The sequence below is a fragment of the Dictyostelium purpureum genome (genome assembly GCF_000190715.1).
Source record: "Dictyostelium purpureum unplaced genomic scaffold DICPUscaffold_235, whole genome shotgun sequence".
NCBI classification, from domain to species: domain Eukaryota; phylum Evosea; class Eumycetozoa; order Dictyosteliales; family Dictyosteliaceae; genus Dictyostelium; species Dictyostelium purpureum.
Genome location: NW_003519571.1, coordinates 1 through 19410, shown reverse-complemented (window position 1 = coordinate 19410; position 19410 = coordinate 1). Strand labels below are relative to the sequence as shown.

At 25.1% G+C, this 19410-nt stretch overlaps 5 protein-coding genes across 5 annotated transcripts; 2 read left to right on the top strand and 3 right to left on the bottom strand.

Annotated features, from left to right (window-relative positions):
• Window positions 1-159: 159 nt before the first annotated feature.
• On the bottom strand, window positions 160-2355 carry DICPUDRAFT_81402 (uncharacterized protein; the record flags this gene model as incomplete). Its single annotated transcript, XM_003290628.1, has 1 exon — window positions 160-2355. The coding sequence occupies one exon, from the start codon at window positions 2353-2355 to the stop codon at window positions 160-162; it is 2196 nt and encodes a 731-aa protein (XP_003290676.1).
• A 380-nt stretch (window positions 2356-2735) lies between these two features.
• Window positions 2736-3796, top strand: DICPUDRAFT_81401 (uncharacterized protein; the record flags this gene model as incomplete). Its single annotated transcript, XM_003290637.1, has 2 exons — window positions 2736-2801; window positions 2957-3796. 2 exons carry the CDS (start codon window positions 2736-2738, stop codon window positions 3794-3796), a joined length of 906 nt encoding a protein of 301 aa, XP_003290685.1.
• A 97-nt stretch (window positions 3797-3893) lies between these two features.
• DICPUDRAFT_98770 (uncharacterized protein) lies at window positions 3894-5993 on the bottom strand (the record flags this gene model as incomplete). Its single annotated transcript, XM_003290627.1, has 3 exons — window positions 3894-4480; window positions 4556-5820; window positions 5985-5993. 3 exons carry the CDS (start codon window positions 5991-5993, stop codon window positions 4099-4101), a joined length of 1656 nt encoding a protein of 551 aa, XP_003290675.1. The 3' UTR covers window positions 3894-4098.
• A 1784-nt stretch (window positions 5994-7777) lies between these two features.
• On the top strand, window positions 7778-13377 carry DICPUDRAFT_155211 (uncharacterized protein; the record flags this gene model as incomplete). Its single annotated transcript, XM_003290636.1, has 3 exons — window positions 7778-8483; window positions 8696-9661; window positions 9740-13377. The coding sequence occupies 3 exons, from the start codon at window positions 7778-7780 to the stop codon at window positions 13375-13377; spliced, it is 5310 nt and encodes a 1769-aa protein (XP_003290684.1).
• Window positions 13378-13541: 164 nt separating this feature from the next.
• On the bottom strand, window positions 13542-18169 carry DICPUDRAFT_37773 (uncharacterized protein; the record flags this gene model as incomplete). The annotated part of the gene is made up of 7 exons (XM_003290626.1): window positions 13542-13683; window positions 13755-13955; window positions 14034-16514; window positions 16584-17124; window positions 17199-17445; window positions 17520-17849; window positions 17915-18169. The coding sequence occupies 7 exons, from the start codon at window positions 18167-18169 to the stop codon at window positions 13542-13544; spliced, it is 4197 nt and encodes a 1398-aa protein (XP_003290674.1).
• Between the last annotated feature and the right edge of the window lie 1241 nt (window positions 18170-19410).

Here is a 19410-nt window from a genome sequence, read left to right as displayed (position 1 = left end):
TAATATAATGGTACACACACCCCACACACATAAAAACACACACACAACTACTATCACACAGTATAGTAAAATTTAAATAAATTTATTATTTATTTTTATATAATTAAATTTTTTTTATTTTTTTTTTTTTTTTTAAAAATTATAATAATAATTTCTTTTTTAGTTAATAAATGAAGAGAGTAAATCCTTTTCAAGTTTTTCATCTAAACTGTTAATATTTTTAATAAAGTTATTATTTTTCTTTTTGTTTTTGTTATTATTAGAATTGTTGTTGCTATTATTGTTATTATTATTGACGTTATTTTTTGTAGCTGTAAAATCTTTAGTGGTAGTGGTTGTGATTGTGGGTACTTTTTGTGATTGTGGGGTTGTTTTATTACTGATATTTTTGATTGATTTTTTCGAGATTTTATCCTCATCGAAATCATTATTAATTTTTTTAGATGATGTTTTAGATGATGATGATGATGGTTTTTGATTATTATTATCAGCTTCGGTATTATTTTCAATTGAATCAATAAATTGTTTAAAATGAGATGGATGTTCTATTGTGAACTCTTTGACTTGATTTAAAATTGGGTGAACAAATTTCAAACTTACTGAAGCTAATAATAAATGTGATACTAAAAATTGTTTTGATTTACTAGAGTAAATTGGATCACCAACGATTGGGAGATTTTCACTTGCCATATGGACTCTAATTTGATGTGATCTACCAGTATGTAATGTAATTTCTAATAATGAGAATGTATTAGATCCAATTGATTTGGTTCTTTGTAATCTTTTTATAATTTCATCATAGTTTTCTTTTTTAGTTGAAACTTCACTATCGCTGTCTTCTTCATCATCATCATCATCTTCTTCGTCTTCTTCGTCGTCATCTTCTTCGCTATCATCTTCACCATCTAAATAAACTGCATTTTCGCTGTCATCATCGCTATCTAAATAAACTGCATCTTCACTATCATCTTCACTATCTGAAAGAGCTGCTTTTTCGTCGTTTTCGTCATCTTCATCATCGTCTACTGACAATAATGACATTCTTGAATTTAATTTAGGGGTTGGTTTATTTGAAACTGATTTTTTATTCTTCTTTTTATTTTTATTTAATTGACTTGAAACATTATCATATTCGGATAAAGTTGAGTTTGTATTTTCAGCGCTGCTTGGTTTTGAAATTAATTTATTTTTCTTTTCGTCATAAACTTGTACATCGACATTATCCCAAACTTTTAAAATTTTATACTCGGTTAAAGCTTCTTTACCAACTCTTTCGTCGATAACCATTTTATTTTTATCACCTGGATGTCTTGCTATTTTTTTATTAATAAAGCCATGTGTTTCTTTTGGTTTGCCTAAAACAATGCAATGGTATTTCTTTTGGATGGTTAATGGGATGGTTTTACCCTCCATTAATTTTGAAAGATGGTTTGCTGTGATGGTTGCTGGACGTGATGGTACTTGGCCAGATGATTTTGGTTTTGAAAAATTGTCATCATCGTCACTATCATCGCCATAATGGTTATTGTCATCGTCGTCATAATAGTCACCGCTATCATCACCGCTGATATCGTCTTCATCCATGTTTTCAGGTTCTTGATCTTCCTCAGTTGTGTTTTTAATCATTGTACTTGTATGCTCTTCAAATAATGCTTGTAATTGTTTATGAGTGTTGTTATTTCTAGCGATAATAATAATACCAGCAGTATCTTTATCTAATCTATGTACAATACCTGGACGTTCATTACCACCAAGATTTGAAAGTTTTGAAATACCACCATATCTATGAATTAATGCATTTACTAAAGTATGAGTTTGATCCTCTTTATTTAAAACTACTGTATGGGTTGTATTGGATGGATGTACCAACATACCAGCTGGTTTATTTATAACTGCAAGATTGTCATCTTCATATAATACTTCTAATTTAATATCAGTTGAAGCCAATTGAGCACCTTTACTACCGGTAGATATTGGTTTTGCTTGAGCTGGAGCTGGTTTTTTATTAGTTTGTGGTTTACCTTGTTGCTCAGCATTTTTATCCCACCATGCTGTTTGTTTGCTAATATTGTTGGATTCTTTTTGTTCTTGGTTTCCTTTTGATTCGACTTTATATTGATCGATATTTGTTAATTTAATGATAATATGGTCATTTGGTTTAACTTTGGTGCTTTTATCTTTTAATTGGACATTATTAACTGTAACTAATTTTAACCCGATAATCTTTGGAATTGAAGATTTGGTTAATTTTACTAATTCTCCAGTTTCTTTTACTTTGATTCTGGATGATGAAATATATTTATCAAATTTCTCTGGTACATGTTGTTTAGGTACAATTACTTCTAATGTAAACATTTTTGAATTATAAGAGAAATAATTAAAAAAAAAAATTAAAATATTTAAAAAATGTAAAAAAGAAAAAAAAAAAAAAAAAAACGAAAAAAAAAAAAAAAAAAAAATTAAATTTTTTGTAAAAAAAAAAAAAAAAAAAAAAAAAAAAGAATCAAATCTAAAGAATTCTATAAAATGTTCTTTTTATAAATTTAACACATAAATTAACTTTGAAAATATATATATATATTTGAACAATAAAAAAATTATTAATAAATATTTGAATAATTAAAATTTTTTTTTTTTTTTTAATTTTAAAATTTTTTTTTTTTTTTTTAAAAAAGATAATTTTTAAAATTTTTTAAAATTTTGATCATTCATATTTTCATTAAAATAATATAAAAATGTTAGGTTTAAGAAAAGCTGCTCAATCAGGTTTAAGATTCTATTCATCTGCCGTCCACATCCAAGTAAGCATTATATTTACAAATAGATAAGGAGTTATTTCTTTTTTTATTTTTTTTATTTTAAAATTTAAATTTCGTTAAATTAATTTATAATTTATTAATATCTTTTTAAAAAAATAAAAAAAATAAAAATAAAAATAAAAAAAAAAAAAAAAAAGACAGTTGGTGTTATTGGTAGTGGTCAAATGGGATCTGGTATTGCCCAAGTACTTGCCCAAGTTGCCAAAAGAAATGTTATCCTTGTTGATTCAAAAAAAGAATCAATTGAAAAATCATTAATTAATATTAACAATCTTTTAACTAAACAATTAAACAAAGGAAATATTACAGAAGCTGAAAAGAGTGCAACTTTATCCAGAATTTCATTCAGTGATGATATTAAATCAGTTAAAGATGCAGATATGGTTATTGAAGCAATCGTTGAAAATCCAGAAATCAAATCTAAATTATTCCAAGAACTTGCAGCAATTTGCAAACCAGGTGCTATTTTAGCATCAAATACATCATCTATTTCAATTACACAAATCTCAGCAAACACCAAAACCCCAGAAAATGTTATTGGTATGCATTTTATGAATCCAGTTCAAGTTATGAAATTAGTCGAAGTCATTCCAGCTCTTGGCACCAGCCAAAACACTGTTGATGTTACTCTTCAACTTGCTAAAGAAATGGGCAAAACCACCACTCTTTCAAAGGATATGCCAGGCTTCATCGCCAACAGACTCTTAATGCCATACATCAACGAAGCTGTTCAAGCTTTCGATGAAGGTCTCGGTACTTTAGAACATATCGATACTACAATGTTATTAGGTTGCAATATGCCAATGGGTCCATTAGCATTAGCTGATTTCATCGGTTTAGATACCTGCTATTCAATTATGAACATCCTCCACACCCAACTTGGTGATAAATATAGACCAGCACCACTCTTAAAAAGATATGTCGAAGCTGGTCGTTTAGGTAAAAAAGTCGGTCATGGTTTCTATCTCTACAAATAAACTAAAATAAATAATAAATAATAAAAATAAAATTTATATTTTATTAATTAAAATAAAATATTAAAAAGAATAAAAAAGAAAAAGGGTTGTATCTTTTAATATTTTTTTTTTTATTTTTTTATTTTTTTATTTTTTTATTTTTTTTAAGAAAAAAGATTTATAAATTTGGAATGATAAAAAAAAAATAAAGTTTGTATTTTTTTATTAAAATTTAAATATTATAGATTATTATTATTTATTATTTATTTTATTATTTATTATTATTATTAATTTATTTAATTATAATAAAATAAATAATTTTATTATTGGCTTATATAGGGTACATAGTGAAGTGAATCTTCTTTAACCTCTTCATCATCATTGTTATCATTACTATTTTCATTCTTGTTGCTTATTATTTCTTCTAAGGAACGATGATTTGATAGAGCTGCAATAGTTGAGGGATCAACTGGTAATAAAGATTTTCTTCTAATCATTGATGGTTTATCAGATTTAGTTTCAATTTCTTTTTGATTAATTTGTTTAAATGATACATCGACATTTTGTCTTGTTTTTTCACGTTGTTGTTGCTGTTGCTGCTGTTTCTTTTTGGTTTCTTTATATTTTTCACTAACCTTATTAAATAAATCAATGTCAATTTCCATAAATAGTTTCAATGAACTTATTGATAAATTTCTTATTGATCTAAATAAAAATAAAAATAATTGTTAGAAATTTAGAAATAATAAAAATTTAAATTATTTAATTATTATTACATACTTATTCCAATGGCCAATCGAATTTTCGTATAATGGTTTATAAAATGTTTCTAATGCTAGAGTAAAGTTATTTTTTGATGCTATTAATAAAACTATATTTTCATTTGAAAATAAATAGAGTGCTCTTTCAGCAACTTGAAAATGTTCACTTTGGAAGCATTTGGTCATTTGACGAAAGAATTGAGTTCTAAATTTTAAAAATTGGTCTTCTGATACAGATGATAACAAATCCTCCATTTCTGAGAGGAATAATACCTCTTTTTGACTATTTCCACATGGCCAAAGACGGAGTATTGATTTAAATATTGGTTCGGCAAGAGATGGATCTTTTTCAATGAATTGTGTCATACAATAACCTAAATGAGAACAATATACTGAATAAGATTTTGGCTTGTGTAGTGGAATTAAAACTTTGATGAGAAATTGTTTATGTTCATCTTTTAAAGGAACAACAAAACCATTAATAATGCTACCCAAAACTTCTAAAATTTCAGAAATACCATTGTGTTGATGAGATTCATAAACAAATGTACAAAATAAATTACGAATTGCTGTTCTAATAAAACTACGAAGACCTAAAAATTTGCCATAGATACGATGAAGTGTAGTTTTGAGGTAGTCACGCTCTCTGGGGTCCTCACTGTCAAACAACTCTAACATTTGTAAAACAAACTTGTCATCTACATAATTTTTCGCGATATGTGTATTAAAAGTTGGTGAATCGATAAACCTTAATAAAACTTCGTATACAACTTGAATATGTGGCCATGCTGCTTCTAGAATTGGTTCATCCTCTTCAGGATCGTACATTACACCATAAGGGTTAATTCTTGGCGGTAGTGGTCTAAATAAATTTACTGCAACCATTTCAAATAACATTTTATATACACTTTCATGTAATGGTTGATCGTTGGTGCTTAAAAACTGTACACATTGCAACAATGCCTCTTGTTTGATACTCTTTGATACCATATAGTTGTTTTCTGAGAAATCGTAAACATAACAACATTGCTTTAACTTTAAAAGAAATAATGATGGTCTCTCTTCTGGTGGTACCTCTTGAAATCCTGGTATTTTTGTTAATTCACCTTGTGGTTTTTCATGAAATCTGCTTGAATAACTCTTTCTCAATAAACTGCCATGTTGTTGTCCTGCCTTCAACGGTTCACTAAATGGTATTTGTTGTGGTGATAATGGTACTGTTTGATTTGTATTTGTTTGTTGGTGCTTTAAATTTGGAGAAACCTGTTGTGCATTTATATGATCCTGAGTAAAAAAAAAGTTGTAATTTGAAAAAAAAATAAAATTGAAAAAAAAAAAAATTTGCGATATCATTCATTTTTTTGTAAAATGATTTTATGAAAAATAAATATTAATATATTTTAAAAAAAAAATTATAAAAATAATAGAGATAAATTATTATTATTTACATTTTTCATTTTTTATTATATATTTTTTTTCTTTACTTCTTTCTTTTTTTTTTTTTTTTTTTATTATTAGTTTATTAATTTCTTTTTCTTTTAATAACTGTTGCCTGTATTTCTTCAAATTATTCCTAACATACAATTCAACACAAAAATAATACAGCTTTATTTTTTATTATTATTTCTATTTATATAAATTTCGCCAATTTAATTAATTTCCAAAAAAAAAAAAAAAAAAAAAAAAAAAAAAAAGTTTTTACTGATATTATTCTATTTTATTTATTTTTATTATTTATGAATTTAATTATTTATATATGTAAATTTATTTATATATATACAATTATTACTATTATTATATATACTACTATTTAATTAATAACAAAGAGCACTAAAAATTATTAAATTTTTTTTTTTTTAATTTTTTTTTTAATTTTTTTTTTTTTTTTTAATTATTAAATTTTAATTTTTTTAATTTTTTTTTGTTTTTTAATTATAATTAAAATATTTGTTTTTTCCCTTTCCTTTTTAAGAGCTTTTATTATTGAAAGAAAAAAATGATCATAAAAAAATTTTGTTAAAAAAATATATATTTATACATATAAACTATTATTGTTGGTTGTTAAAATGAATAGAGTGGGAGGTTGTGTGTGAATTTTTTTTTATCATTTATATTAATTTTTTTTTTTCTTTTTTTTTCCATATAATAATTTTTTTTATTTGGGTTTTTCAAATAAATAATAATAATAATAATAATAATTTTTTTTTTTTTATTTTTTATTTTTTATTTTTTTTTTATTCTTTCTCTTTTGGAGATCAAAAAGATTATATCTTAATTTTTTTAATTTTATTTTATTTAAACTATTTATTTATAATTTTAGTTTCATCAAATACAGATTACACAAAACAGATTTTTCATTCAAATTCAAAATATTTATAAAAATATATTTTCTATCGCACTTTTTTTTTTTTTTTTTTTTTTTTTTTTTAATCTTTTAATTTTTATTTTTATTTATAAATAATCTAAACATATGTATCTATATAGTGTATTATGTGCTTTAACCAATCTTTATTTTTATTTTTACTTTTTTTTTTTTAATCTAAATTTTTCAGTTTTTGTAAAATAATGATATAATTTTAACCAAATAATTCTTTTCAAAAAGAATCTTTTGTTTAATTATTTATTTTATTGGAAATGGTAAGAAATAAATCAAATTGATGATCAAAAAAATAAAAATGGTATTACCGACTCGGAGAAAAAGAAAAAGAAATGTAAAAAATAAAAGGAAAGAGAAAAAGGAAAAAAAAGATATTTATATGTTATCAAGTAGGGTTTAAAAAGTAATACATAAACTCAAAAAAATAAAATATATAACCTAAATAAATAAAAAAAAATAAAATTATTTTTCTTTTTTTTTCAATAAAATTTATTTTTTTTTTAATTTTTTTTTATTTTTTTTAAATTAATTATTTTTTATTTTTTTATTTTTATTTTTATTTTTTTTAAGTTAATTTATTTTTTTTTATTATTTTAATATAATTTTCCTTTTCATATACATTACACATTTTAAAAGTTTTCTTTTATAATTTTTTAGTTTTTTTTTTTTTTTTATTAATAAATCAGTTTTTTAATAATTAATAATAATAATATTAATAATAATTTCCCAATAGTTTTATTCAAATAATAATATATTTTTTTATAATTTGTTTTTTTTTTTTAGAAATTAATAATTATTATTTTATTAAATAATATATTTTAAAATATATTCTATATTTATATATATACAAAAAGATAAATAGATATGATGAATAACAATCCACAAAAATTACCAATACCACCACAACCATGGAGTATTGTCAGTGATAATATGGGTCGATATTTTTATTATAATCCATTGACACAGCAACAAAGTTGGACACCACCACCAGGTTCAACTAATCCACCAACAGCAATACCCATACCAAGCCCACAACCACAAGCACAACCAACATTGGTTCCACAATTTAATATACCCTTGTCATCTTCAATGTCAAATAAATCTTTACCTGATGGGTGGGAAGAATCTACAGATTCGCAGGGCAGAGTTTATTATATAGATCATATAAATAAAAAAACATCATGGATCCATCCAAGTTTTTCACACACATTACATCAACCAGTTGCTGCTAGTTCTTCAAATGACACATCAAAATCAACAACAGCCACAACATTAAATAATAATTTGAGTACCTCACCACCATCCGATACTAGTTTTTATCCATCATTTACTGAATATGGTTACAATAATAATAGTAATAATACCAGTAGCAGTAACAATACTACTAGTAATGTAAATAAACCACCAGTTGCAGCTTCATCATCATCAAATGATGACTCATACAGACCAAGAAATTTTTCAGCCCCACAACCCGTTAAGGTACAACCAATACCACAACAATCTTATATTGCTCAATCAAATAATACAAGTCCACAATCTACAAATACGGTTTCTAACAGTGGTTCTGGAAGTAAATCAAATGTTTTATTATCTCATATTTCCCCACTTTGGGATCTTGAAAAACTTGTACCATCATGTTCAAATTGTTATTCACCATTCACTGTAATTAAAAGAAGAGTAAGCATTTTTTTTTTTTTTTTTTTAATTATTTATAATAATATTAATTTTTTTATTTGTTTTTTAAATAATATTTTAGCATCATTTGCAGATGTTGTTATAGAGAATTTTGTGACGCATGCTCAACCAAAAGAATTAAAATACCACAATTTAATTATAATGATGCAGTTAGAGTCTGTGAATATTGTTTTTCACATCAATCATCAAATGAAAAAACATGTATTTCTAGATTAGTCCCATATTTATTTGAAAACTATAAAAATACACATCAACAATATCAAGCATTATTGGAAATTTATGATTACGTTTTAACCTATCAAAACTATCCAAGTTCGATTGAGGCAGCAATTGTTGGTGGTCTCAAACCATTTTTAGAATATGCCACTAGAGCCACACGTCAAGGAGAAAAAGGTGAAACTGTTGCACTCTGTTGTCAGATTATGGCATTCACATCAAAGTATGAAAAAGTATTAAAGTCAATTGGTGACAAGGAAAATTTAGTTGCTTTATTTGATTTATTGCATGCCACCGAAAATCCATCAGTTCAAATTGATTCAGCTAAAGTTATCAAAGAAATTTTAATTATGATGGCCAAAAAGAAATCTGAAGCAACATCTGCTTCGCCAACTTCAACTTCACCACCAACTACTACCACCACAACAAACAATACAAATAATACAGCAACCACAAACAATGAACCAATGATACCAAATTCTATTTTGGCTCAATTTATTGGCACATTAGACCAACCAAATTCTAAAAACAAAGAAGATTATCAAATCGAGGCATTAAAGATTATGAAAAGATTGGTTCAAGATGAAAATACTGCAATTGCTATGGCTCAATCAGGTGCTATTGAAGTTACCACCCCATTATTATCCTCAAATAAGCAAGGAATTTTAAGAAGAGTATTGAAGCTTTTATTAACATTTATCGAATATGACCAAAAGAACAGCGAAAAAATATTTTCCCTTGGTGGTGCATTATTTTTAAGTGAACTTTTATTAAAACAAATTTCACCAAACTATAATATTTATATTTTAACAATTTTAAATTCAATTAGTAAAACCAGTAAGTACAAAATTTTTTATTTATTTTTAAACAAATATTTATAAATATTAATGTTTTTTATTTATTTTTATTTTATAGAATTTGTAAATAATATTTCAGAAATTGAAGGCTTAGTTGATTTATTATTAGAGCCATTTAATAATGTTAGCAGTAAAGAATTCAAAGAATTATTATTGTTAATGAACAATTTATTATTAGCAACTACAAATACATCATTAATCAATAAAATTTCAACCCATCCACCATTTATCCAATCAGTAGTTTCAGCTTTAATGGTTCCATCACTCGAGCAAAGTGCTTCTCAGTGTTTATTATGTTTATCACAAGGGGAAAAGGTTAAAGAAAAATTAAGAGATTTGGGCGTTATTGATCCACTTCTTTCAATTATTTGCGATAAATCAAAAAATCCAATTGGCGCATTAAAGATTTTAACTGGATTGGCTAAAAACAACGAGTCTATTTGCAATAATATTTTCGAGGTTGGTGGTCTTACTGTCTTAATTGATATCATTACTGCTCCAGCTCCAAAACCACCACAAAATCTACCAAAACCAGAAACTACTCCTCCAACTGTTAATACTGTAGGTAAATTAAATACAGTTCCATATTCTGACGTCATTGAGGCTACCCAACCAAACTCCTCAAATGCCACAGATGAAACTGATAAAAAAATTCAAGAGTATAAAAACACTCAATATCAAGCAGTCAAACTTTTGTCAATTCTTTCTTATTCAAAGAATATTATCCGTGAATTTGTTCATTTCGAAGGTGGAAATGGTGTTAAAACATTGGTATCATTGATGAACCCAACTTGTGACGATCAAATTAAAGAGGTTGCCTCAGAATCGCTTTGTAATCTTTGTGAGGATGAAACTTGTGCTATTTTAGTAATTAGTGAAGGTGGTCTTACTTATGCCCAAGCTCTTCTTTCATCAAATCAAACTCTTATTAAAGCAAATACCCTTAAATTAATTCAAAAGTTAGCTACTCATTCACCAGATATCAAAATTGCAATTTCAGAGGGTACATCAATCCAAAAGATCGTCGAAATGCTTTCCAACTCTAATCCAGAATTAAAGAAATGTGCAATCTTTTCATTGGCAGAGCTTTGCAGAGAAAATGCCTCAAATCGTGACTTGGCTTATAAATGTGGTTGTCTCCCACACTTGATAAATTCATTCAATACCTACACAAGCGACACCAAAACACTCGTATGCATTCTCGAAGTATTGGCTGGTTTCTCTCAACAAAGTGACCAATATAGAGCAATTCTCTTGGGTACCGATATTGTCCAATCAATTATTGAATATCTTTTTTCTAGTATTCCATCACAAACTCCAACACAAAATGATTCAAATAACAGTAGCTTTATTATCCAATCACAAGTTTATTCAGTATTAATCCTTTCAAATCTTATTAAAGAAAACGCAAATGATCTTATTCGTAAAGTTATTGATTCTGGTATCATTCTTTCATTAATTCCAATGTTGGCCATTAAAAACTCTTATCTTCAAGAATATACTCTCAATACCTTAAAGATTATTTCAAAATCTACAACCCCCGAAATTAGAGAAACCATGATTTTCTCTGGTATTCTTAACAGTCTCTCAGATTTATTATTCTCAAAGAATGAATCAATTCTCACCAACTCATTATATATTTTAGTTCAACTTTCACAAAGTCAAGATTGTGGTGGTTATCTCTTATCAACTAATGCTGTTACTCAAATATCCGAGCTTGTTATATCTCCATCTACACCAGAGCCAGTAAAAAAATTAGCTATTCAATTAATTTCAACACTCTTTGAAACTAGTTCAAACAATTCAAGTATTTGGGAAACATTTACATCCAAAGCTGGTATTCCAGGGCTTGTTTCCTTACTTTCATCCAATAACTATTCATTAGCTATCAGTGCTGCTGGTGCTCTTTCCCAAATTGTAGTCGATGGTCCAGGTAGAGCCAGAGTTGTAGAAAATGGTGGCCTTCCATTACTTTTAAAAGCAATGTCATCAGAAAATATCGATGTTGCATGTGCTTCATTGGTTACCGTTCTTGGTCTTTCATTAGAGGACGAACTCTGTGAAATAATTGTAAACTTAGGGGGTCTTAAAACATTAGAAGAGATGATACTTTCAGAAAGCTATATGAACAATAAAATTTCAATTGATACCAAACTCTATGCTTGCGAAACAGTATTTAATCTTGCCTCTAATGCTCAATGTAGAGCTCGCATTTGTGAAGATAATCAAATAATTTCTCAAATTATCTCTTGTATGTTACTTTCAAATAATGACAATTACCAAGCAGTTGCCTGTAAAACATTGGCTCTTATTACTGATGCAAATACCGCTAAATTTATATGTGAACAAGGTGCTATCTTTTGTTTGGTTCCATTATTATCTAATAATAGTGATATTAATACTAAAATTTCATCATCAATCACCCTTACAAACTTGGCTAAGCTCTACCATCCATCAAGATCTGATATTTTAGATGCCGTTAATGTAAAAAATGAAGATTCAGTTTCAATTATTTCAGTTTTAGGTCAACCATTAGCTAAAAATAGTGGTGGTGATGCAAATTCAGTTTTAATTACATCAGATATAAGATTAAAACTTCAAATTTTAGAGTTATTAGAATTATTATCAGACGATCCAACATTCCCAGAAATGGTAGAAAAGAGTAAGGGTATCTCAACCATTGTTTCCTTATTAACCAATGTTATCGAAAGTGAAAAGCCACCAACTCAAGAAGAAATAACATGTTATACAACTTTACTTTTCAAAACACTTTCAATTATTACCTATCTCACTCATAATGCCTCAGTAAGATCAGCCTTATTAAAGAATGATTTCTTGAAACAATTGGGTAGTTTAATGACACCACCACCTGAAACATTAATTTCTCTTGATGATAGTTTATCAAGTGTTTCAATTTTAGATATTCAAGAAAAACCATCAGCCACTGCCACCGACAAACCAAATATTATTTCATATATAGGTTCTAATGAAGAAAAGGAAGAGCTTAATAAATTATCACTCAGTTTAATTTATACATTAGCATTATCAGAAGAAGGTAAACATGCCATTAGAAACTCTAAACTTGTTAATACCGTTGCAAGATTTATAGACTCTAAAAATCAAGATCAAATCTGTTTTGCTTTACGTACAATCTCTTTATTAGCCTTATCATCATTAAATAGATTAGAAATTTATAACAATGGGGGTTTAGAAAAAGTATTAAATCAATTCAACAAATCAGATAATCCAAATATTTTATTAAATAGTTTATCAGCCATCTATAATTTAATATTTTTAGAACAAAGTCTTGCCTGTTTTATCCAAAAAGATAGTCTCAAAAATTTAGTTAACTGTATATTATATCCAAACGAAACCATTCAACACCAAGCTCTCCTCACCATCAACAGACATTTTAATAATTCAAAATACATTGATGAGTTAGTCGAAAAATATGATATCGTTGGTCACCTTGTAAATATTTTAAATAATGCATCAAGCGAAAGTTTAATTCTTTATGTCCTCAAAACTTTAAATGATTTCATTCCATTTGATAGCGCCAGAATTTCAATTACTACCAAAATACCCGTTCAAATATTAAAAACTTTACAAAATGTTAATAATCCAACTTTAAGAGAATTAGCAAGTTCAATTTTAGAATTATTTAGTGGTTTATCTAATATCACACAAACCAATTAATTTTTTATAATAAAATATATTTTTTAAAAACTATAATTTTTTTTTTTTTTTTTTTTTTGAAATATAGTTTAACTTTTAAAAAGCTAATTAAACTTTTTAATCTAAAAATTAGAAAAGTTTTAATAATTTATTTATTTTTTTAAATTAAAATGAAAAATATGAATTTAAACAATTTTTTCTTTTAATCTACTCCAAATATGACATACGATGAAAACAAATGATAATATTAAATTGAAATAAAGCATTCTATAAACAAAGAGAATACAATAAATTGGAACCAAAATCGATATGATGATAAGAATAAATCTATAAAAAATAAATAATATTAGTATTAATAATCGATAAAAATAAAAAATACATATAAATTTAAAACTTACCTTAAAATAATAAGATTATTTAAATTTAATTCGATTGTTGATAAGAAAATATGGGTAATTGCTAAAATTATAAATAATTCATAAGAATCTAGAATTTTCCATTCAAAGGATAAATGTTTGATCCATACAATAAGGTTTGGTGCCATAATAAACGAAGAAAAGATATACATTAAAAAAATGCTTTGTCTGTAATATAATTCTCTTCTTGAAGTTTGAATTTTAGTATTTGATAAATAGTTGTGGTTTGATAAAGAGCTATTGGAAGAGCTACCATTTAACTTCTTTTTGCTAATAGTATTGATACTATTTACACCGCCTCCACTGTTAATTACACTATTTGCCATACTTGAAATTAATAATGGTGACATTGAAGATGTAGAAGTTGTATTATTAACGGTGCCATTATTATTATTATTGTTATTATTACTGCTATTGTTATTATTATTACTATTGTTTAATTGTTTACTTGAAGAGAATAATAAAAATAATAAAAATGCGACTAAACCTAAAGCTGAATGGAGGATAATAATCATTATACCTCCAATGACTACCCATTTTGAAGAGGAAAATTGTAAATTACGAATATTTAATTTTGGTGTTGAGGATGATGAACTACCTAAATATAATCCTGATGTAGTTGGACTCGTTATACATCTGTTACTAATTACTATTGGTTCATTATTAAAATTATTTAAATTGTTGTTGTTATTAATATTGTTAATATTATTATTAGTTAAACTATTGTTATTATTTAGATTATTATTATTTAAGTTATTATTATTAGTTTTTAATAAACTATTATTTCTATTATTAAATTCGCTATTGATAACACCACTATTATTGGTATTATTATTGTCGTTTTTATCAATGATAACATTGGAATCAATACAATTATCGATATTTATATTAATATTATTATCAATGTTTAAGCTATCGTTATTAATATTATTTTCTAAATTATTACCAATTGGTGTAATTGGTAAAAGATTATTAATATTATTATTATTATTATTAATATTATTGTTAATATTATTGTTATTATTAATACTATTATTATTAATATTATTATTATTATTATTATTGTTATTGTTAATGCTACTATTATTCGTATTGGTATTTAATATATTTGAAAATTTTGAAGTTATTTTATTACATGACGCACCAAAAGAGAATAAAAGATTTGTAACTAAAATTAAAATTGTTAAAATACAAACTGATGTAATAAATAATATTGGAATTGACCAAAATGGTGGTATTCTTTCGACCATAAATGAGTTGATGAATGGATCTGGAAAAGTTTGACCATATAAAGTAGGGAATGTGATACCAAACATTGAAAAAATGATACAGATTACAATTGGTAAATATACTAAATATGGTACTAATCGAATTGATTGATCTCTCAAAGTTGTTAATAAACTTGGATATTTGTCATTTCTTATAATATTATTTAACTGAGCAGAAAATACCCAAAGGAAAAGACCGAATGAACATGGAATAATTGAAATTGCATAAGAGAAAATTAATGTGCCGATACTTCCAAATAAGTCATAGGTGATGGTAATTTCGTATGAATAAAATGGATCTAACATCATTAATAAATGTGGGTTATTAATATCAATTTCTTGTTTACCTTCAATTGTATAAATACTGCTACTATCAACATCAACATTATTATCATTGTCGTTATCATTATTATTATTGTTATTATTGTTATTATTATTAATATTATTACTGAATGATAAAATATCTTGTCCTTCTTCTGGATCATCTTGAATATGTAATAATTTGTTTTTAAATTTAACTTCTGAAGATAGTTTTTGAGTTGCTGTTTGTTGATTATAAGAAGAAAAATCCATTGCTTGAGTTTGTTCAATCTCTTTACTATATTGCTTTGATATTATTTGTTGATTTTTTTCATTATCTTGAATTGGGTCTAATAATTTAACATGGGTAGTTGATGATTTTTCAATTTTTTTAAATTTATGAGATAATTGAGCTTTTGTTGATTGATGGAACTTGACTCTAGTTAAAGTACAGTTGGTTACAAATTTTCCCTCCTCCATTAGTTGTGGAATAAATTGATAGGACATTGGGAGAAAGAATGGATAATTGTTTTGTATGACCGCACTTTTATCAACAAATTTTCTTTTTGAGAATGCCAATCTGATATCGAAATCCTCAACGCTAGGTCCAAAATCCATTGAGAATGGATACTCTGATTCTAATGGCTTTAAATTATTGATTACAAGATTTGAGTATTTTGATGAATCGACATCATCTTCTTTAAGTGGAGTAATATTATCAAAATCTAAATATTTGGTAGCAAGGGTGGCTTTAATTGGGAATTTATTTGTATACTTGGGTAAAGTGAAATTCATTATAATTGGGTGACCTATTGGTAAAGTAAATTTATGTTCACCAAAGAATGAGACTGATGGAATTATAATATTAGATGCTGCGCTATTATAAAACTGAGCAACTGCGAAAAAACTACTGGCCCTAACAGATTTTGGAAAAGCAATTAAAAGTGAATGATAGTTTTTCATATCGTCGTGAGTTAAAATTAATTGAGTTGATGGTGGTTCAACCATTGGTTTTTCGTCTCTTTTACCTTTTGATAATGGATGTAATGGTGGGTATGAAAATGAATTAAATGTAACATCTTGAACTTTTTCAAAATCTTTTGAGTATAATATAGCTGAAAAATCACCCTGTGCTAAACTTGAGCTTAATGAAAAATAATTTGATTCTCCAATCCTGTGATAAAATAAAAAAAAAAATTGTTAATAAAACTATGGGAAACATTTTTTTTTTTTTTTTACCTACCAATCAGAAATTTTAAAATGAAAATAAAATAATGAGGGCTCTGACTGTAAAGTTGTTATTCTAACTCTTGGATTTGATTTATATGACAAACCAGATTTGTGAACCAATGCAAGCATTGAGTATGATTCAAAAGATTTCTTTTTGGCAATTTCGGTTAATGTATCAATATCATAACGAGTTTGAAGTTGATTTTGTTTTAAAAACTCTGGTTGATCTTGGAATTTGGTAATACCTAAAACCTCTGGTACATGACTATGTAAAACACTTTTAACAATTAATAAACGCTCGTGGGCTGGATATGAATTTTGTTTGGTTTCTTTAGAGGCTAATAATAATAAACTTTCTACAATTGATGAAACTACTTCGTTGCACCAAAGAATACTTTGATGATCTGTTTCAAACAAAACATCTGGTACTGAAGTTGTAATGACTGAAAATGATCTTTCTGGGTGAACCAATCCATCCAATGATGTTAATTCTGATCTAATTAATGTATCTCTATGACCACCTGCAATTGAAACAACTATAATATCATCATAAACTAAAAATAGGTGATCATTAGTTAGTACTTACTTTATTTAAAAAGTTTAAAAAAAAAGAAAAATATAAACTTACTTGATGGTAAATGAGTTAATTCTCCTTTTTTATTATATTTGTAGTGTTTTGGTTGAATTTGTTTACTCCAATGCTTATTTAACTCTATATAAAACTCTTCAGTTGATGGATGTGTATAAACTGGTGCATTTCTGTGTGATGAATTTAATGTAATAATTGTTGTAACTGAACCATAAACATGATTGGGTAATAGAACTGTCATTCTTGCTACAACACCTCCCATACTATGACCAATTAAAATGACACTCTAAATAAAAAAAATAAAAAATTTTGTTAATTCTTTACTAAAACTAAATGATGGTTTCCTATTTTGATATTTACAGTTGGTTTATCTTTTAATTCATGATTATCTTGATACAATTTTAAAATTGAACTAATACAATCATTAACATATTCCGTTTCTGAATACATGACATCACCACCTAAAGCTGATAATTCTTCCTCAAAATTTAATGTAAATATATCTAATTCGTTATAATAATCTGATGGTGGCACTTTCCTTTTTTTATTTGGATTCTGTATGTTAAAAGAATTTGATGAACCTCCTCTAATATGGTGATATGCCTCTGCTCCAACTGAACGAATTTGTTTATAGCTACCACTGTTACCTGGTATAAATAATACAGGAATACCTGTAAATTTTTTATTTATCTGTATAGTTATTAGTATTATGATAACACACATATTATTAATGTATAAATAAAATCAAAACCTACATCGTTTATTGAATAAGTCGAATATGGTGAAAGCTTATCATAGTTTCTTCCTTCTCTATAATAATAAAGTTGATATATTGAATGATTTGTTGGTACTAAATAATAATTTGGTAGCATAAATGTCATAGTACAAGTATTTTCGTCTATATCTAAAAATATATTTTGGGTCGATATTGTTAATAGTATTAATGTTAATATATTAATGCCTATTAGAAAACACCACTTTCGAAATGGTGTGGCTTGTATTCTTTTCATTCTATATTTATTATTATTATTATTAAATTATTTAAAACCCGTTATTTTTATATATATGAAATTGTTTATTATAAATGAATTATTTAAATGTATTTAATTATTTATTATAAAACTATTATTATTATTATTATCTTGGTATTAGAAATATTATGTAATTATATTAATATGTTTGGTGTAAACTACATAAAATGTTATTTTAATTTTTATTTCTATTTTTATTTTTTGTGTATTGTTTATGCTATATTTGCTAATTTAATTTTATCTATAAAATATATACATAAAAAATATATATATAAAAAAATAAATAAAAAAAACTAAATTTTTTTTTTATTTTTTTATTTTTTTTATTTTTTTTTTAAATAATTAAAATTTTATAAACCCAACATCAAAAAAAAAATAAAAAAATAAAAAAAAATAAAAAAACAAAAATATATAAATACTAGTTTTTGAATATTTATACAAAGATATATAATTATTTTTAATTTTTGAATAAAAAAAAACTAAAAAATTTTAGAAAAAAAAAAAAAAAAAAAAAAAAAAAAAGGTTTCTCTCTTTAAAAAAAAAGGGAAAAAAAATTAAAAAAAAAAAAAATTTTTTTATTTTTATTTTTATTTTTATTTTATTTTTTTATAGCATCTTATAGTGCAATAGCGGAAAAAAAAGTAATATAAATTAAAATTAATATAAAATGAATATTTAAGTAAAATTTAAATATCTTAATTTTGGTTTTAAATAATGAAATTATACCCACATTTAATTTAAAATTTTCACACATAAAAAAAGCAAACGAGTCTTTTTATTTTTTTTTATTTTTTTAATTTTTTTTTTAATTTAAAATTTACTATGTCATTCTAGATATATAAATTTCAATTAGTTTTATATGGATTTCATGTTAAATTAGTATAGACTTTTCGAAGTCTTTTTATTCAATATCGAATTTAAAATATTTCCTTTTTAAAATATTTTTAATTAAATAAATTTAAAATTATAATTATTTTTTTTTTTTTTTTTTTTTTTTTTTTTTTTTTTTTTTTAAAAAATTTTTTTTTTTTTTTCCCATTAATAAAAAAAATTTTTTTTTTTTTTTTTTAATTTAAATTTTTTTCCCAAAAAGGAAAACCCCCCAATTTTTACCCCCCCTTTTTTTTTTTTTTTTTTAAAATTTTTTTTTAAAAAAATTTTTTTAAAATTTTTTTAAAACCCCCCCCCCCCCAAAATTTTTTATTTTTTTTTTAAAAAA